The sequence below is a fragment of the Calonectris borealis genome, chromosome 1 (genome assembly GCF_964195595.1).
Source record: "Calonectris borealis chromosome 1, bCalBor7.hap1.2, whole genome shotgun sequence".
Lineage (NCBI taxonomy): Eukaryota > Metazoa > Chordata > Aves > Procellariiformes > Procellariidae > Calonectris > Calonectris borealis.
This window is the reverse complement of record NC_134312.1, coordinates 77,627,527-77,644,841: the sequence shown is the minus strand read 5'-3', so window position 1 is coordinate 77,644,841 and position 17,315 is coordinate 77,627,527. Positions and strand designations below refer to the sequence as shown.

The 17,315-nt window shown below is 40.8% G+C and overlaps 1 protein-coding gene across 3 annotated transcripts in view; it reads right to left on the bottom strand.

Annotated features, from left to right (window-relative positions):
- The window catches only part of PARVB (parvin beta), a 63,679-nt gene that overhangs the window by 24,820 nt on the left and 21,544 nt on the right, over nt 1–17,315 (bottom strand). For all 3 annotated transcript variants that reach the window (XM_075161824.1, XM_075161832.1, XM_075161840.1), the window contains exons 2-4: nt 13,535–13,624; nt 10,925–10,995; nt 2,715–2,817 (exon numbers count right to left, since the gene is read on the bottom strand). In XM_075161824.1, coding sequence (XP_075017925.1) covers nt 2,715–2,817; nt 10,925–10,995; nt 13,535–13,624 — 264 coding nt within the window. The remainder of the gene's footprint in view (nt 1–2,714; nt 2,818–10,924; nt 10,996–13,534; nt 13,625–17,315) is intronic.

The window sequence follows — 17,315 nt, the reverse complement described above, 5'->3', positions numbered from 1 at the left end:
CAGGAAATTTTGTAAAATGCCTTTACTAAAATTTGAATTCCGTTTCTGTAATATAATTATTTGTCGCCAAAGTCTTAGACAAGTCATTCTTCTCTTCCTCTGCATTGTGGCCCTTGCCAAAGACACAAGAGCTGAATTTCTCTAAAAAAGAAAAAAAAGAAGAGAGCTGAGGAAGGTGGGGTGGAGTCCTCCAGCCACCAGAGCAATGAGAACAGCTGAGCTCTTTTCTCCCTCCACCCTGGGGGAAAAAATGGTCAAATTCACTCTGCTGCTGGGACTAGGAGGTCAGGACTGGTTGAACATATTCCAATTATATATTATTATTCCAGTTTTTAAAACAGAAAAACATACTTCACCAAAACTGTTTTCAGAAAACGGGATGGGCTTCAACTCTAAAGATTCTTTCAGAAACGTTTCAGAGTTGTCAAAACCTATTATTCCAGTAACGGAAATATTTCTGCTCTCAAGTTCAAGAGTATGTTTCTTCTGGACATTTTACCTAGCTGAAGATATATATATCTATTTTTTTAAAGTGACAGAAATACAAAAGTACTTTAATAACCCAAAGAGAAGAGACTTGCAGGTTATCAACTCACAAATACTTTGAACATTTTGACCGTTTCTATCAATCTACAGTAGGAAATTTTTATCAATATCTGAGTAATATTAATGGGAAAAATGTTCTTTAGGCAAGATGTCTCTGAGTCTTTTTTAAACTGACAACCAAAACATGCAAATATTATTTTAAATTATTTTAGATGTTTTTTTAAAAATTATACTACAAGATTCATTTTTTGGTCACGTGTTATGGTTCCTATCTATTCTCAGCCCAAGTTAGCTGCCAGTCAGCAAGAGGAAATTTATTTCCTTTCACCCTGACACCATGTCTACCAAGCCAGTCCAGCCTCTCTGAGTGGCACTTCTTGTACCTTGATAAAATTAACTAAACAAGGAGCTCCACCTCAGTCGGTGAGACAGCCGTTTGCTAATCTCTTACTCAACTGCTTCAAAAATAAGCCCGCTGACAAGCTGTTGTCTTTCATCTTTTTTTTGTGTCTGCCTATCAGGACAGATCTTCTTGAAACCTCTCTCACACACAAGGAACCATACCTACTACTTGGAGTTTAATGACCCTACTTTGTCAGCCTTTCCTGCAGGCGCCAGAAAAGACGACTTGCGCAACAGAGGGCTGACTTAATTCTGAGGCCTCCAGCATCAGGAGCACCACCACAAGCACGACGCGCTTTGCCTCTTGCAGCAACGAGACAGCACGAAGATGGATAGACTCAGTAATATAAGTCTGGCTGAAGAAACCAAGACACCACTGAGGAACAACACAAGATTGGGGCTGAGTTGTGACAGTTTCAGGTCAGGGGGGAAGCACTTGCTCTCCAGTCAGAGGCCCAACAGGAAGAAAATGAGGAAAAACCAGCCCAGTTAAAGTCTCAGGCTGCAAAATGTACATGTCTACCTTTCCTCCTGTAAGATATGCCAAGTCCAACTGAGCTACATATGTATGTATGTATGTATGTACCACTACGCACTTTCTAAATGTCTGCAGGCCTGAGGGTGGAACCATGGCCTCCACAGGGAGCCTAAGAAAGCAGTGATACCTATGACAAATGGCTACAGTGAAATGCACTACCACCTGCTGAAACAGCAGTGTCTGTAGGTTAAGAAGTACAACTGTATTCACACAAATACTCCCCAGCTAAAATTAAGTCTACACCCCTGCTCCCCGCCACGTCTGGAGGGTCCCAGCTGCAGTCTAGCCAGACAGTGTTAAAAGTACTCTTGCTTTATTCCTCAAGTTATTTTTGAGGAGTTTTAATTGCACACGAAGTTAATTATTGTTAACCAATTTTAAAAGCTTGTGAATGTTCACCAAAACGCTGCAGAGCTGTTATTTAAGAGGCATATGCAGAAAAATTCAGTAAGCAGCATCCGTTAGCACCAGTGGAATTAGCACCACTAGGTCCTCTTGCCCCACTCTGACACACACATCCCACATCCCAGCCCACTCTTGAAAAAATGTCATAAGTAAACTGAGAGCAGTCTGACTATCTGTGTGGATTTACAATGGTACTTGAAGCTTCAAGTCTCTTTGTTTGCTAAAAGCACCCCCATAAATCATGGTATCATCATAAGGTTTTCTCCATTGTGCTTCTTGTGTGAAGACACACATTGCAAAGACGTAAGGGGGTTGCAAAATCACAGTTGCTTAGCTGACTATATCCTTTCATGAATCATTCACACACAAGTGCACATTTTGAGTATGTGCCTGCTACCATGCATTCTCTTTTTCTCGTTTTTTCCCCTAAAAGTAATTCTATCAGGACCTCAGAAAAGCTCTCAGTCCAAAAGCTTTCAGAAGCAAACTATACAGACAGAATTTTGGACCACGTGGCTTCTGCTTGGTCCCCCACTGTAAACACGAATCTCTTCACCTGTTTTCTGCCACATATTTCAGCTGTCTGGACTATACTTAGTCCATGAAACAAATAGCTAGGAATCATCTGGATTTTCTCCCCTTTCAGCAGACAGCCTGAGAAGAACAGATGGAGAAGTTGACACTGTAGCTATCAGTCAAACAAACTGTATTCGTGGTGAGGTGGTGAGTTACTGCACAGACCTGTGGCTGTCTGCAGCTTTGGAAGGGATTAACTTTGGGCCCCTTCCCGTCTCTGGGGCCGCCTTCTCTTCTGTGAACTCACCTAACAGCTTTTGCAGCACCTGCCCATCATAAAGGTCCTCTTCAAGCTGTTTGACAATGATTCTCTCCTCCACCAGCACATCATTAATCCAGTCAATTAGAACCTGGAAGTACAGAAAAAGGAGGCAAATGTCTTAAAACCGCTGAAATATGTTCCCTCCATTCAAGGCAGTAATCAGGAACATAAAACAGAGCAAGAGCAACCATATTTATGTATTTCCAAGTTACAGAGAAATAACAGACGAAGAGATGCTTTTGCTCTATTGTTTTTAATTCAGGTCTTGTAGCATGGCAATTTTAGTGCCCTCTATTTTTTCTTATTAAAATGTCTCCTTATAGCACCAATTCTGAAGCAAGTAGCAACTAGCAGCTCTGCAACAATAACCTTTGCTAGTATCTATGTTCTCCAGGTCCCAAAACTCATATCTTACCCGTTTCATGTGAACAGCAGACCTACCAATAGTCCTACGCTCCCACCATAATCTCTATCCCGAATAGATGTGAGTGGTGTGCCAGGAAGAAGAGCTTCAGGGGGGAAAGAGTGAATGCTCCTGCTAACAGGAGCTAAACAGACCCATTAGCTTGATCCCTACCATTAGCAACAGGACAAGGCATTTTATCTTAAGCTATGACAGAATACAGAAGTCTGGAATAAAAATTTTGGTCAAATGGGCCTGATAACCATTCTACAACATATATAATAGTCCCCATATGCTGACTACCATAACTATAAAAAACATTCAATCACCTGCAAAACAGGAATGAACATAAAGAACCTTTAAAAAGAAAAGGAACTGAGTTAAGTTTTGCAGGTGCCAAAGATAATAATTTCCAAACAGTTACAGGAAAAACAGCCTTGACCATTTGAAGTTGGCAGTAGCGCTTTCCTCCAATTTATTATTTGGAAAATTAAATTGCTTTTGCAAAAATAATATAGTTCTTCGGGAAGAGATGCAATGCTAAATCCTGCTAAATCCTTGATTCTGTAAGAGGAAGAGTATTGCCAATCATAGACATGCAAAATCCATTAATTAGAGCCACCTAAAGCAATGAGCCTCATTTTAAAATCCTGCAGTTTTTAATTTGCTTCATATAAAATTGTGGATTCTTTAAATTCACTTTCTGATTAGATCCCATACTTCTGTCTCTTCTCGGCAGTCACGATGGCTAAGAAAGTTTTAATATACAAGAGATTGTGAAACAAAAGCAAATAAATAAAATATAGACAGGCTTGCACTGGAAAACACCCACTTTGGCAATTCAATGAAACATGAGCATTTGAATATGTTGGTCACAAGGACATTTAAGTAATTCAGCCTGACTACCGACGTTCATTTAATCTACCAACCTCAAGTAAGGCTTAGTGTCCACAAAGAAGTTTACAATCCAAATATGAAATACTTATGCTTCATGTACCTCTAATCTTTATCTTTAGTACTTCCAAAGCATGTTGAAAATGTGCAGGGCTGAACTGTAACATGTCAGCTCAAAAAATTGTAACATGTCAGCTATCATCTGGCATAGGGCACCAAACCTTTGGATTTCCTTTGAAAACCCCAACCAAAATTAGCTCATCAGAGATTATAGCCAGCAAAAGTTAAACGCAAGAAGATGCAGCCTAAATAAAACAGTTAGCGGAGCTCTGGTCCACAGGTGGGGAACCATGACCACATTTGGAAAGAAAATTCCAATCAGCTATTTTTGTCTCTTTCAATCTTTTCCAGGGGATAGAAGGACATTTATGACAAAGGGCTGGAGAGAGACATTAGACAAGCTAGCAAAGGATCACAGCTGGAAGACAATGAGAAGAGGGATACCATCTTTCACCTCGAAAACAGTTCACCAGTGACAGAAAAGTGAGTCCTAAATAACAAGATACTTTCTTGCCCCAGATCATCTAGAAAGAGGTTTTCTAAGCCTGTCAATAAGATATCTGCCCAATTCCAAAATGACACAAGTTTGACACACAGACACATAGACATCAATAGAAAAACAACTGAAGAAACCAAAGTCAAAGAAGATTTAGGTCTTCCATGAGATTTACAGAGCAGACTTTCAAAAACTATCTGAAGTTCAGCTGAAATTACATTTGATAATCAGATCCCATTACAGTCTTTGTTAAAGGAAGACTCAGGATGCTAAACTATTTGAAACCATTAATAAACATTTTATTTTGTCTGTCCTGTGCTGAATGGTATTGAAGTCAGAATCTAGAAAATGCCAAGGAATTAAAAACAAAAGTCTGGAAGCACCTTCTAATGTAGGCACCAACATCCCATTTCCAAGAGTGTAAATACACAGGAATCACAAAGTGGCTTTGGGTACAGGGTGTTAAAAAAGGGAAATACTTACACTATGTGCTACTTAAATGTTTCAGAGAAATTTAGCACTGAAAAACTTTTGGCAAAAAAGTACATAAAAGAGATACAGATTAAACAAGGTCTAGTCATAGTTATTTTATTATTTTAATAGTTCAGCACCTGAATGAAAGAAAAATATCCCAAAGAATATTCTAACTTCTTTAGTGTTCAGACTACAACTCCAGCTCTGCCAGAAAAAATGAATTTGCAATTTATATTTAAGAAAAAAAAAAAATCCAAGTGTTTTTTTTTTAACAGCCCTTGAACACTGGCAAGAGCTGTAATTAAAAAACAAACAAACAAACCCCAAAAATGTTCTGTCCCACCTCTTAATTTCCTGATTGTGTCTTAATTAGGAGCCTGGAAAAATCTTTCTGCACAGAATTTTTTATTTTTAACTTTTACAAGGGAAATAAAGCACCATATTGCTTGTTGAAATGACGAACATGCAGAAACACTTTCTGACTCTTCTCGCGGGAAGTCAGCTCTCCAGTTCTTCATAGTTGCTCTGCTTCTGTCTTTGCATGAAGGAAAGTATTCAATAACCTAAACGTCAAAAAATTTAAACAGCTTGATAGAGGCACAGAGTACTTGGTGGGAAGAAGACAGAAGGTGCAGAAGAGAGCTTTTCCTGTGCATGAAAATATGCTTAACTTCGATCTGTCTGATCTCACACTCCTTTATCCATTCCTTCACTTCTGTGCCTGCACTTCATACATCTGCAGTTCAATATTGCCTCTTAGGCTCGGGCTACATTTGCCGCATTAAATAATGGGTGTAAGAGAAACACTGCAGGACTGAGGAAGTGGTTTATTGCAAAGCCTGTTCTCCCAGCGTCAGCCCTAACACCATGCCTCTCCTTACACACAACGGCTAGTGAAGCCACCACAAGATCCCAGATGTAGCTAATGATCTTCAATGCACCTGAGACTCATCTTCTCGTTCAGTACTTGGAGACTCACAAAACAGCATGCAGGCACATGGAAATGTTTGTTAGGTCACTTAACTTGTCATACCTTCATAAAAAGCTGCCTTTCTATAGTCTTCTAGAGTATTTGGGATTAGCAGCATGATTTTAAAACTTTAATACAATATCCCCATGTCCTCAAAACCATGCCTGCCCTTTCATGCATATCCATACTCATATAAAACATCTCTGAACTGCATCAAATACTCAGACACACGCGTTTGAAGTTGTAAAATTTCCAGTGGTGCTTCAAATTCTGACACATCCATTTATCGTACCATTTTTAGGACAAATGCGTACATCTGGTTAAATGAGCCATGTTGCGTTACTAAACACTGGGCTGAAAACTGAAATTCACCATGAGGCAGACAGCTGAAACAAAACAGTGCTAGAAATCTAGAATGAAAAATGAGTCTGAAAGACTCTGCCTGACCAATTTGTTTTTTCAGTTCATGCAAGATAGGTTTTTACATCAAACTTCACCAGCTCGTAGAAGTATTTTTGTTCTGCAGGCTGGCTGCTCCCTTGGCGGTGAGGCACATTCAGAGTTAATCTGCAGAGCTCAAGGGCATAAGGACCCCACAGTCACCGCTATACAGTAATGAACAAAAATGAAAAACAAGACAAAATACGTGAACACATCTGGCACAATGGGGAAACAGGAAGCCCAGTCATCAAAAAGAGCAAAGAAAGAAAACCTTGATTTCAATGACCCTTTTCCCCCCGACTTCTGGGAGAATTAGGAAGCAGAGATCAAAGGTATGAAAGCTTAACTGGTTTCAGGGTTGAGCATGGAAATTAATGTTAAAAATTCATATTCAGGCCTGGAAACTATTGACTAAGCAGAAAGCAGTGGCAGCCTGTAAACAAAGAGAAGGCTCCTTGTTTTCAAAAGCAGACCACGGAGCACTTAGGAAGCATGGTTTCATCTGGTCACACGTGAAACCTTACCAAAGGGACAGTGGCTTCATTTCGGTTTTCTCTTTACCACAATGAATTTAAAAAAGCTGTAAAATTAGACATGGAAAAAGGTGATAATTTCTAGGACAGTGAATGATTTACTACAAATGAGAATGTTTACTCATTTCAGGCAGTATGTAGAGCAGCAGCGTTTGAATCTGTATTAAGTTCAGATGAGTTTTTAAAGGCCAAAAGTTGTTGCAGTACCAGCCGATCTTACAGAAGTCTTTGCAGGGAGGGAAAATATCTTGCAACTGTGACTTGCTGTCTTTTGTCAAGGCAAAGTACTTTCAGATGGGACCCAATTCTTGCAAGCTGCAGTTCTAAAATTTTGGATTCAATTAGTGGAAGCTCTTCTTCATACTTTTCCTACCAAAATCCATGAGAAAACCCTAGGAAATCTGCCACTTATGTGAAATGTTAAAATATTTTTTCAAAGTCTCTGACTCAATTCCTACAGCCTATTAACATTAATTATGTTTAGGATGACAACCAGCCATGAAGCTTTTGAAACTTTTACCCTTCAGTCATATCTGAACCAGAAGGGGGAAAAAAGATTCCTTCTACCTTTACACAAAGAAACACACATGAACAACAAGGAAAGCACACATAGATCAGCCTCTTTTTTTTTTAAGTATTTAAAAGAGAGCTAGAACAATCCCCAAAACACTCTTTACAATTAGTGACATGGACCAACTAAGGCAACTTTATATATTCATGGGAATTGAATTTTAAACAGATTCACAATAACATACAGACTAGAAACCTGACTCTGAAGTATACAAGAAGAAATAATGTATCACAGGACACCTCTCTATCCGATCACAAAACAGCTCAGACTTATAATTCAAATGCTTACTTTAAGTTAGTTGTGCACTTGTCACTTGGCAAATATGGGGCAATGAGTAAACGAAGCTCACACATTTCAGGCACCAAAAATAGAGTACTTTGTGAATAAATTATTTATACATATATATAAATAAAACAATAACTCATCTTTCTTTCCCTGATCTGAATTTTCGGCTTTAGGTCTGTTCAGTCATGTACCAAACTGTGTTTGATTACACACAGAGCAAATGAAGTGAGGAAAAAAAGGCTGCTGGCCACAGAGGGAACTTAGCTGAACACTTCATATTGACAAAATGTGACCAACTATTTTTAGAATACCATCAATGATGATAACAAACAACACTTTGTGGCATAATTCTAGTTCCTGATGATTTTCATATGTGCAAGAGGACTGAAAGGAGGTATTTTAGCATCCCCAACTAAGCAGCCTTCAACAAGGGGATTCACTGTATATTTGCTTTATTAAGAGTGAGGAATGAGGCTTTTTGTTGGTTTTCTTTTTTTTTCTGTTGGTCTCTCTGTGTTACTACAATGCTATACAATCTGTCTCTCCAGAGTTACAATGGCCCTGTCAAAATCACTTCCAAACGCTCACACAAGCTTCCACTAATCAATCCACTATGCATATAATTCCTATGGCATGAGGCTAGCAGAAATTAAAACAACATTTTGTGGAGACAAAGAGATATTAAAGCAGTGGCAGCAACAGATATCTCTGCTGCTTCTTTGCACTGAGATCTATTTACCCAACTGTATGTGACTGACAGAACAGAAACACTCAAAATCAATGATGGCAAACCATTGGCACGTCTAACTCTGGTGTTGAAAGAGATTTGGGCTGGCACCAATGAAACTAAGTCATACTGCCAAATTTCAAAAGCCATGATGCTCCATTGCTGCTATTGACACATTCCTCTCTGAGGGGAATAGAGAGAGAACCACTTTGAACTATAAAAACCTCCATCTATTCAACCCCTCACTCCTTGCTAGTCCGTGGAGATCTTTCATTTCAAGCCCTGTGGGGCAGGCAGTCTTTTCTGCTGGCTGCTGCTGTATAGCACTTAGCACGGCTAATTCTCATCCAGCACTGGTGGTCTTGGAAAATGTCATTAACCACTGAAGAACAGAAAACAAGGAATAAATTGCTCATTTTTTTGCATTATCCAAACTCTGTGGCATAAAATAAGTTTTGCCAACATAATTCAAACCTCTCCCTGCCTTACAGATTCACACCAACATAGTGTTAAATATTTCTCTAGCTGAATCTCCTAAAAACTCTCAACTGCTGAGAGGTATGCAAATGATTAGCAATTACCTAAATAACATAATTTTCAAGGAGGCACTCTACAGGACACATCTCTCCTTTGAGGATGATCCCAAGGAAACAATCTCCAGTTACACGCTGCTCCCTGCACCAGCTGTTCCAGTTCAGTTGGTAATAACGTTACTCTCTCTTCATGCAAGTGTAAACTGGCATAGTGAACCAGAGCCTGATTCTGCAATGCGGTGTAAGCGCTCAGACACATTCTCGAGTGCTGCTCTAGCCCTGATTTTCATTCCTCCTGAAGGTTTTCAGGTTTTTAAACTGGAAAATATAACCTTGCTACACTACGACATCCAGGGAAGACTCACCAACTCGTATTAAATTCAACAGCAAAATTCCTAATTTAAAAGCAATTCTGATCTCAGTATCAAGTCTTCTGCATCACAGAGTGCATCTGGTTCCTTCACTGCAATGACTCTGGTTCAGCTGAATTATTCATGATAATATCACTGCTCCACTAGGAAAGAAACCACAGTACATTTTGAAAGAGTGGTGTAAGACCACTGTACCTTTTGAGCGAATTAATGGATTTAGGTACTAACAAAGAAAGAATGTGCAAATTCACTTAATTTAAAACCACAATGTATTCCAGGTGAATTACAACAACAAAGAAATTTGAGCACAGCTCCTTGCTAAAATCGGTTTGATGTGGTTTTGTAATCCTAAACATGTTATTGCAGCGTTAATAACAGATCACTGGGCTTGTTTTAAAGATGTACCAGATGAGCAGTTTGCTGAGGCATTCTGTGAAGCATATGTGTGCAGCCAGGGTGCACAAGGTTTCCTGAAAGGAATGTGCCACCACTCCACCCCCTATCTGGAGACAGTATACACTATCCAAAGTTTTCAGACCCACCCAGATACTGCTGCATTGTTGTTTCTAACAAAAATAATTTTTTAAAATAATTTTAAAATAACAAAGAGGAAGTGTAGCAGGAAGTATAACACAAGCACAAATGCTTTTTTGGAAAGAAATCACATTTGTTGAGAATTGCCATCCCTCTTCCTCCTGCTCAAGCTTTCACTATGTTAACCTCAACGACTTACTGCGTAGAAAAGGTTCTCCGAAACACTAGTCCCTCAAGATCAAATCCTCCATCATACCTGGCAGAAGCTACGAGCACTGCTGAGGCAGGAAGCCACAATTCACATCAGCACAGCTGGGAACACCATTATCAACACCTTGGGCAGGTGTCCCCAGTGACAATACAGGTTCAGGACAATCTGGCCCCTGCCCCAGCACACAAGTAAACTGAGGACTTTTCTTTAAAAAAAGCAACAGAATGTAGGGCAAGAAGAATCTCAGTTCCAACTTTCCTATAACACCAGAGGTCTCCTCATTGTCCCCTACCATGCCCTTGCTCATTTCAGTCCCACTCTTTCTTCTCCCGAAATCTCACTAATGCTTTCCAAAGCTCCTTCCCTGTATTCATAAACAGAAGGAACCTAGGTTTATGTGCAGTGACTGCAAGTAGATTCAAGCTAAGCACTTACCCTCACTGTGATAATCACAGGGCTATAAACGGGCAATGGATCTTTATTCCGTAACTACCATGAGCGCTCTGACATTCAGCCTTTTCTTGTTTCTCTCATTGCTGCTTTTAGCCTTACCTTGTTGATGACCTCAGTTTTCACAGATATACTTCAGTAACAAGTTGTTATTCTTCAGCTGTGTTCTTGATAACCAGCTTGTAAACGACTCTGGCTCACTAGTTAAAGATTTGAAGAAGGACAAAATAGTGATTTCCTACCTTGATCAGTTCTTTGAACTTGGGGTCTTCCTTTGAGTTCGGATCAATCATAGTGCGTTCCTCATTCTCCTCTGTCCAAGTAAAATGGAAACTTTAGTGAGATCCACTTCAAATGTACACTGCTGAAATACTGCAACAATTCCTAATCATGAAGTGGCCTGTCAGCTGATCAAGAAATGACAGTGCCTAGTCATCCTCTTAGCAAGGGAATATCCGATGAGCAAAGTGTTAGGCATTTTTAGAGATACACAGAAAGATAACACAGCCCTAGCTTCCCTAAAATAAGATTGCTTCCACTGACCCTCCCCAGCTCAGACCCAGCTCAGACCCTGCTGTATGCAGAATACTTCAGGAAAATCACTGTCCTCTATACCCTGTGGGGCATGTTAATATTAACATGCTAAAAAGTGCAGTCAACTACTTTTCTCCCTCTCCTCAATTTGTATTTAATTTCTATTTGAAAACACCTGTCCCAAATTACACCATCTTGAAGAGTATAGCAAGCTTATGGCACTACACTCAGTGCAACTGCTGAGACTTGGGCTGACAGTTTGTGCCTCTGCTCCCTGGTTCCATGAAACTTGGTCATGCATGCGACGTGCTGGAGCACGTCTCTTATTTTAAATTCTGGTGCTTGCTTTCAAGTAGCAGACCTCTCCCTGCACCCTTCATTTTAGCTCCTTTAGTAGCCAAGTGGTAGCTGTGATCTAGGTTAGATCTGTTCCTTTCAGTGGAGAGCAAACCCTGGCTACTGCACAACAGGAAGACAAGGATGGGTGATAGTGTCACAGCTACGCGAGGAGCTCCACATCTCTTCAGCTAAAATAATTATTTATAAACCCCATGGATTTATCTTCAGCTGAGTCCAGACAGGCAATATGGAATCCTATTTTCCTATTGATTTCTCAATTCCTTCCAGCATGACAACAAAGGAGGGGTTTCGGTATGACCATTGGTCAGGCCATTGCCACACTGCATAGAGGAACCCTTTAAAACCTGACAATGACCAGCCTACAGTGACTTCCTATTGCAGTGCTAGACTTCGCTGCTGTCAGGTGGGAAACATGACACTACCACCTCCTAGACACAAGACAGACTATACCATCTAACTGGTTACCTTAGACTTCACCCAGACGTTTGGGTTCAGTATTTTCCAGGGCCCTTTATCTTTATTAAAAAAATAAGACCCTGCTATCTGAACACACTTGACAAATTTCCCAAACCTACGAAAAAACCATGAATTCTTTCGCTGCCTTTTTTTCCCCTGTTCCTTTACTTCCTCATTACTGCCTAGGATGAGCCAGGCAGTCTAGTCGTAAGGAAGTGACACCCACTACACACCCAAAATACTGCTAACTGAAACCCTGAACAAGATTTGACCCATAATGGTATACAATTCACCATAGAACTTTGCTTAAGGTTCACCAGTGGTCATGTCTTTGCACAACAGGCCTTCAGGAGTGGTCCTGCATCTTCTCAGATCATACACACCTTTAGTGGTACCCGGGAGAAATCACTGGAGGCACTCTTGGAGTGGAGACACTCGATCCATACACATACACAGAACAACCAACATTTTGCCCATGTCTCAGAAGAACAGTACTTTGCATTTCCTACTACTCTTCTAATCAGAAAATCTAAATGACTAACACTTTTGTTTTTCGTTTACTGTTTTATTATTTGTCTCCATGACAGCTTGGTTCAGCTAATTCCGTAGATTAAGAGACATATGGTGAGGAAAGAACAAAGTGTTTTATTCCAACATGTTTTAAACACTTTTTGCTATTAAATTATGCTGTTGCTCTTGTAGGGACTCGGGGAGGGGGGAGGAACGGAGAGAACAGGAATTTGAATATTTACCTTCTTTCTATAAAGCATTGCTTGTTTTACATACTTCTATCCTAATCACATTTAATTACTATTTTTAGCAGCCTAAATGCTCATCTGTTCATTCAGTATCAGGTCCCATTTTGCTGTACTGTCACTTGCAAAGTGGCAGCAGTAACCCAAGGAGGAACATAGCCTCCACCAGTTAACAACAGTGTAGTATGTACGTTGAGATAAGGCAGTCTAAGGGTTCCACGGGAACCACGACACACACTTCTACTACAGGCTTTCTGTGGGTTGGTCCTTTTGCGCTTCAGTTCCCCATTTATATATATAGAGAGAGAAGATACCACTTCCTTACCATAGAAGGATGTCTGATATGCACTGGGCCAATGGGTTAATGGAACTGAAGTAAATCTTAAGCAGACAAATTCAGCAGTACTTTCCATCTAATTCTTTGCAAACCTCAACTTTCTATTTTCAGGATGATCACAGAAAAACTCAAGCTCTCTGCCAATTCATTGAACAAGTCAATTTTCCCATAAACTACCTAGTTTAAGTGTATCTGTATAGCTGGCCCTGCTCTTTAAATTCCATTTTAGCCCTTCTAATTTCTAGTCTACATGTGACATGAAACAGTTCTCAGTTTTCATGCCCAATTCTCTCAGTTTCAACTGAGCAGTCTACATTCAACAGTAAAGCTACTGTTAATGGATATGGGGGTCACAGAGGCCACCTTCATTAATAATCGCTTAGTCGAGGTCTGTAGCGCAAATACTTTACCTAATAGCGTGTCTTCTGGATGGATGTCCACAGTGCTTGGGTTCATTGGTGCATTGATAGCATTTTTACCTTCTTCTTGGAGGTCACTCACTGAATAGAGGGAAAAAAACAGAAAGAAAGACTGTAATAAATGCAAAGTTTGCAGATATGTAGGGGCTGAAGAGGGTATTCATAATAAGAGAAAGCATCTGGTAGATCCATTTCAAAACGGGCCCACAGTTTATGGAATTAAGAACTGCAGTCGCAGTGGAAAATAAAATCAAAGTAACATCCTTTTATAGCTTCTTATTAAACTGAGCCACCACACAACTGGCTGAAAATATTTTGCAAGAAACCCAACTCTTACCACTCTGTGGTAAGAGCAACCTCAGAGTGCCTGTTTCTCCTGAAGGAAGGGGTGTAAGCTTTGTCTGCAGGACGGCCCAGATCTAGAGCAGACAGCAAACTGTAAAAACAAATTCCTTTTCTGATAGCACGACCACCACTCATCATCACCTTTTGTAGCTGCAGAACTCCCAGGCACTGCAACTTACTACCGGCCTTATTAAAAGCCTCAGAGAATCCCACGAGACCTACCAAATAAAGATGAAAACGTATTTAATTCTAGCATTGCCATTGGCTAAAAATAGATGTAGCACGATCTGGTGAACACAAATCTGGGATTTGTGATTTCAAGCTCTTGTCCTAAACCGACAACTCTCATTTGGGACAGTCGGTAAAGTACCCTTCATCAATAAAATGGATATTAAAATACTTTCCTACGTCCTGCCACATGGGAGGAACTGAACTTGAGGACAAGCACTGAATAGTTCTTCAGTATCTTCACTGCGCTTGACAGTAAGAAAAGCACTAGTAATGCTATAACAGTTTTATACTCTCCAAGGCACATTTCCCCCTAAACTCAGACAACTATTATCTATTATGAGCCAAGCTATTGAAATACATGCATTTGAAATAGGAGATACAAAGACACCATAACAGTCCCATCTATTCAGTGACAGTTCTGTGTTAGCATAGGCTAAGATGATTTGTGACAGCATTTGTGGTATTGCAGTCTCCTTTGGGAAAGGTCCAAGTCCCATATTTTTTCAGGGAAAAGCAAGGACTTCCAAATAAGTAAGGTCTGCCAGACAAACTTTTCTGGGGAAAGAAAAGGAGGAACAGTTAACTAATAGTTACAGTATCTCAACAAGCACTTCTTCAAGAACAGCCACTATTCCCCTTTCCCATTGGAAAATCAAACCACAGGCTAATCGTTTGCATGCAGTCTGCAAAGGTTACAAAATACTGCATCAGTACTTGCTTTTTTCCTGCTTGATAGAAGTGGAAAACACAGAGATCCTACTGCCCCAGAGGAGGACAGGGAACAAGAATACACTACAATCTCCACTCCTCCTCTCACGGATACTTGAAACAGGTGCTTAAAACAAGTTATCACATTTCTTAATTGCAGTTCCAAGATGTTAGTTAATTCTGGTTCACAGCATGATATTGAACATGACTAAAATCCTCAATTATAAAATGCTGTTCTTGTGTTCCGCAAGCAACAAACACCAGTCTCATATTTTGAGACCTTATGGCATAATTATGAACCATGTTAGAGCAGCTGGTTAGAGCTAAAAAGGCACAAAGCCTGGGGGAAGGGGGGCTGCCAGCAGTAAGCACGGCTTGCTTTCTGTATTGCATACCTTCTGCAAAGGGAAGGGAAGAGAACAGCATTCTTGACTGCAAACAGAACACAAAGTCTGCAGGCTGAGATTTAACCTCCTGAATAAATGTCATTATTAAAGAAACTCTTAATTACCCCTCTTCTGCATTTTCTCTCATTTCCTTGGAAAACTCTCCAAACAAAAGTCAGGGAGCTAAGAGGCCACATGCAACAGACCAAAACAGCTCTAACAGCATGCCTTACCCAGCCCTGTTTGCATTACGCCCAACTAGAGTTTTCTCACCCGAGCAGCTCCTACATTGTAATGCCAATAGGAATAGAGCCACCAGGAGGCACAAGAAAAATCGTGTGGAAACTGGACATTACAAGTAAGATTTTTAGAACCCTGCTAGGACTATAAATGCCTAAATTCCACTTAAATTGGAACTCATTTTGGAAATACCACCCTTGTTTCTAGATGTAACTCTCTTTTCATTATTATAGCATTGCTGTCATTCTGAGAATGCCAAGCGTTCAATGAGATCAGGGCATTGCTGTTCCTAATGCTCTGCAAATGCAGAAGAGAGCTGTGAAGTTCCTCTGGGCAGTGAATACATGGTACTGTCTTCAGTGTATGCTATATAAACAAAATGCTGCATACATTTCAAGCCAGAATACTTTTAAATGCAGCTAAACTAGTTTTATTCCCAAAAGTTCAATTAAGATGATACACTTGCTCTTTTCTGGTTTTAATTTAAAAATGATCTCCACTCTTCCTAACAAAAATACCTCGTTTCTGAGCAATTTACTAATCTGTAAGAAAACATTAATACGAGTTTGTGTATCAAGCCCCCACCCCTCACGACATGAAGAGCCACATAAAACCCTTACGCTTGCCTTCAGATCCAGTGCGGCTGGGCCAGATCCCACAGGACCAAAACATCCTCTCCTACTGCTACTGGCAAAGCACGGCTATGTCAGCAGAAAGCCTCCCAAAGCCTCCTGCCCAGGGAGAGCCCTGCTTACGCACAGCCCGTACGCCAGGTCCTAGGCAGACAGCTTAGGAAGAGATTCTTGCTACAAACGTAATGTTTCCTACCTCCTTTTTTGCGCCTCTTACACAGGAGTCCTGCCATCCTGGCCCCAGCAGCACAAACAGGTCGCAGATGAACCGCATGGGCCGTCTGAACGCTGAAGGAGCGGCGGCAACTGGATAAGGGGCTGCCACCTCGGGACTGCCAAACCTACATTAATTCGGGCATGGTGACACAGAGGAGGAGACACTAAGATAGCCTCCCAGCTGCTAGGTGCAAGGGGGAGGGGGGCAGGAGGGAGGACACAGCACTTGGCCGTGGACTCCCAGCCAGGAATCCCTCCCTATCCTTGCCACTTCTGCAGATAGCCAAGTGCCTCCCTTGGCCTGCTACTGGCCGCCTAAGAGTAGGCATCTCTAAGATGGCGTTTTCTCTGCAAGGAGCTTCCTGAGAAAGTCATCTCTACCCTCTGGCCAAAGCACAGTCGGGTTCCCCACCGCAACAGCTTGCCCCAGGAACACATAGGTTCACAGAGCAACAGCCAGCATGCAGAGAAGCAATTGCGCTCAGGAATATAAATTTGCCAGGGCATTCCCAACACCTGCTGCACTGCAGAACACTTTTACGCTGCTCTTGAACAAATGCCGAGGATTTTTTCCAAGCTCACTGCCCCCAGTATTCACTTATCACTGCTAAGCAAAGAAACAGAAGCAGGAAAAGGAAATCAAGCCACAACACTGGAAAAAAACAGAGAACCCACAAATAAGCAAGTGGAGACAGTTAAAATAATAGTCAGGATGGAGCAACAGGTACATTTCTCAGAAGAATCTGATAGGTGTTTTAATGCAAATTTACAACAAAGAACAACTTTCAGCCCATGCTTTCACAAACCCAAAGATACTATAAAAGACTATGGATATTAATCAATTGGCAAACGTCAATCTCCTCAACTTTGTATCAGCAACAGTGGCTTTGCTGTAAGATTTATACCAGATCCTTACATTGAACGAACCATCCACAGGAGAAGGCATTTTACTGGTAGAGCAGAGCTGCGCTTGCACAACAGGTTATAGTCACGGTAGGTCCCACATGAGGTATT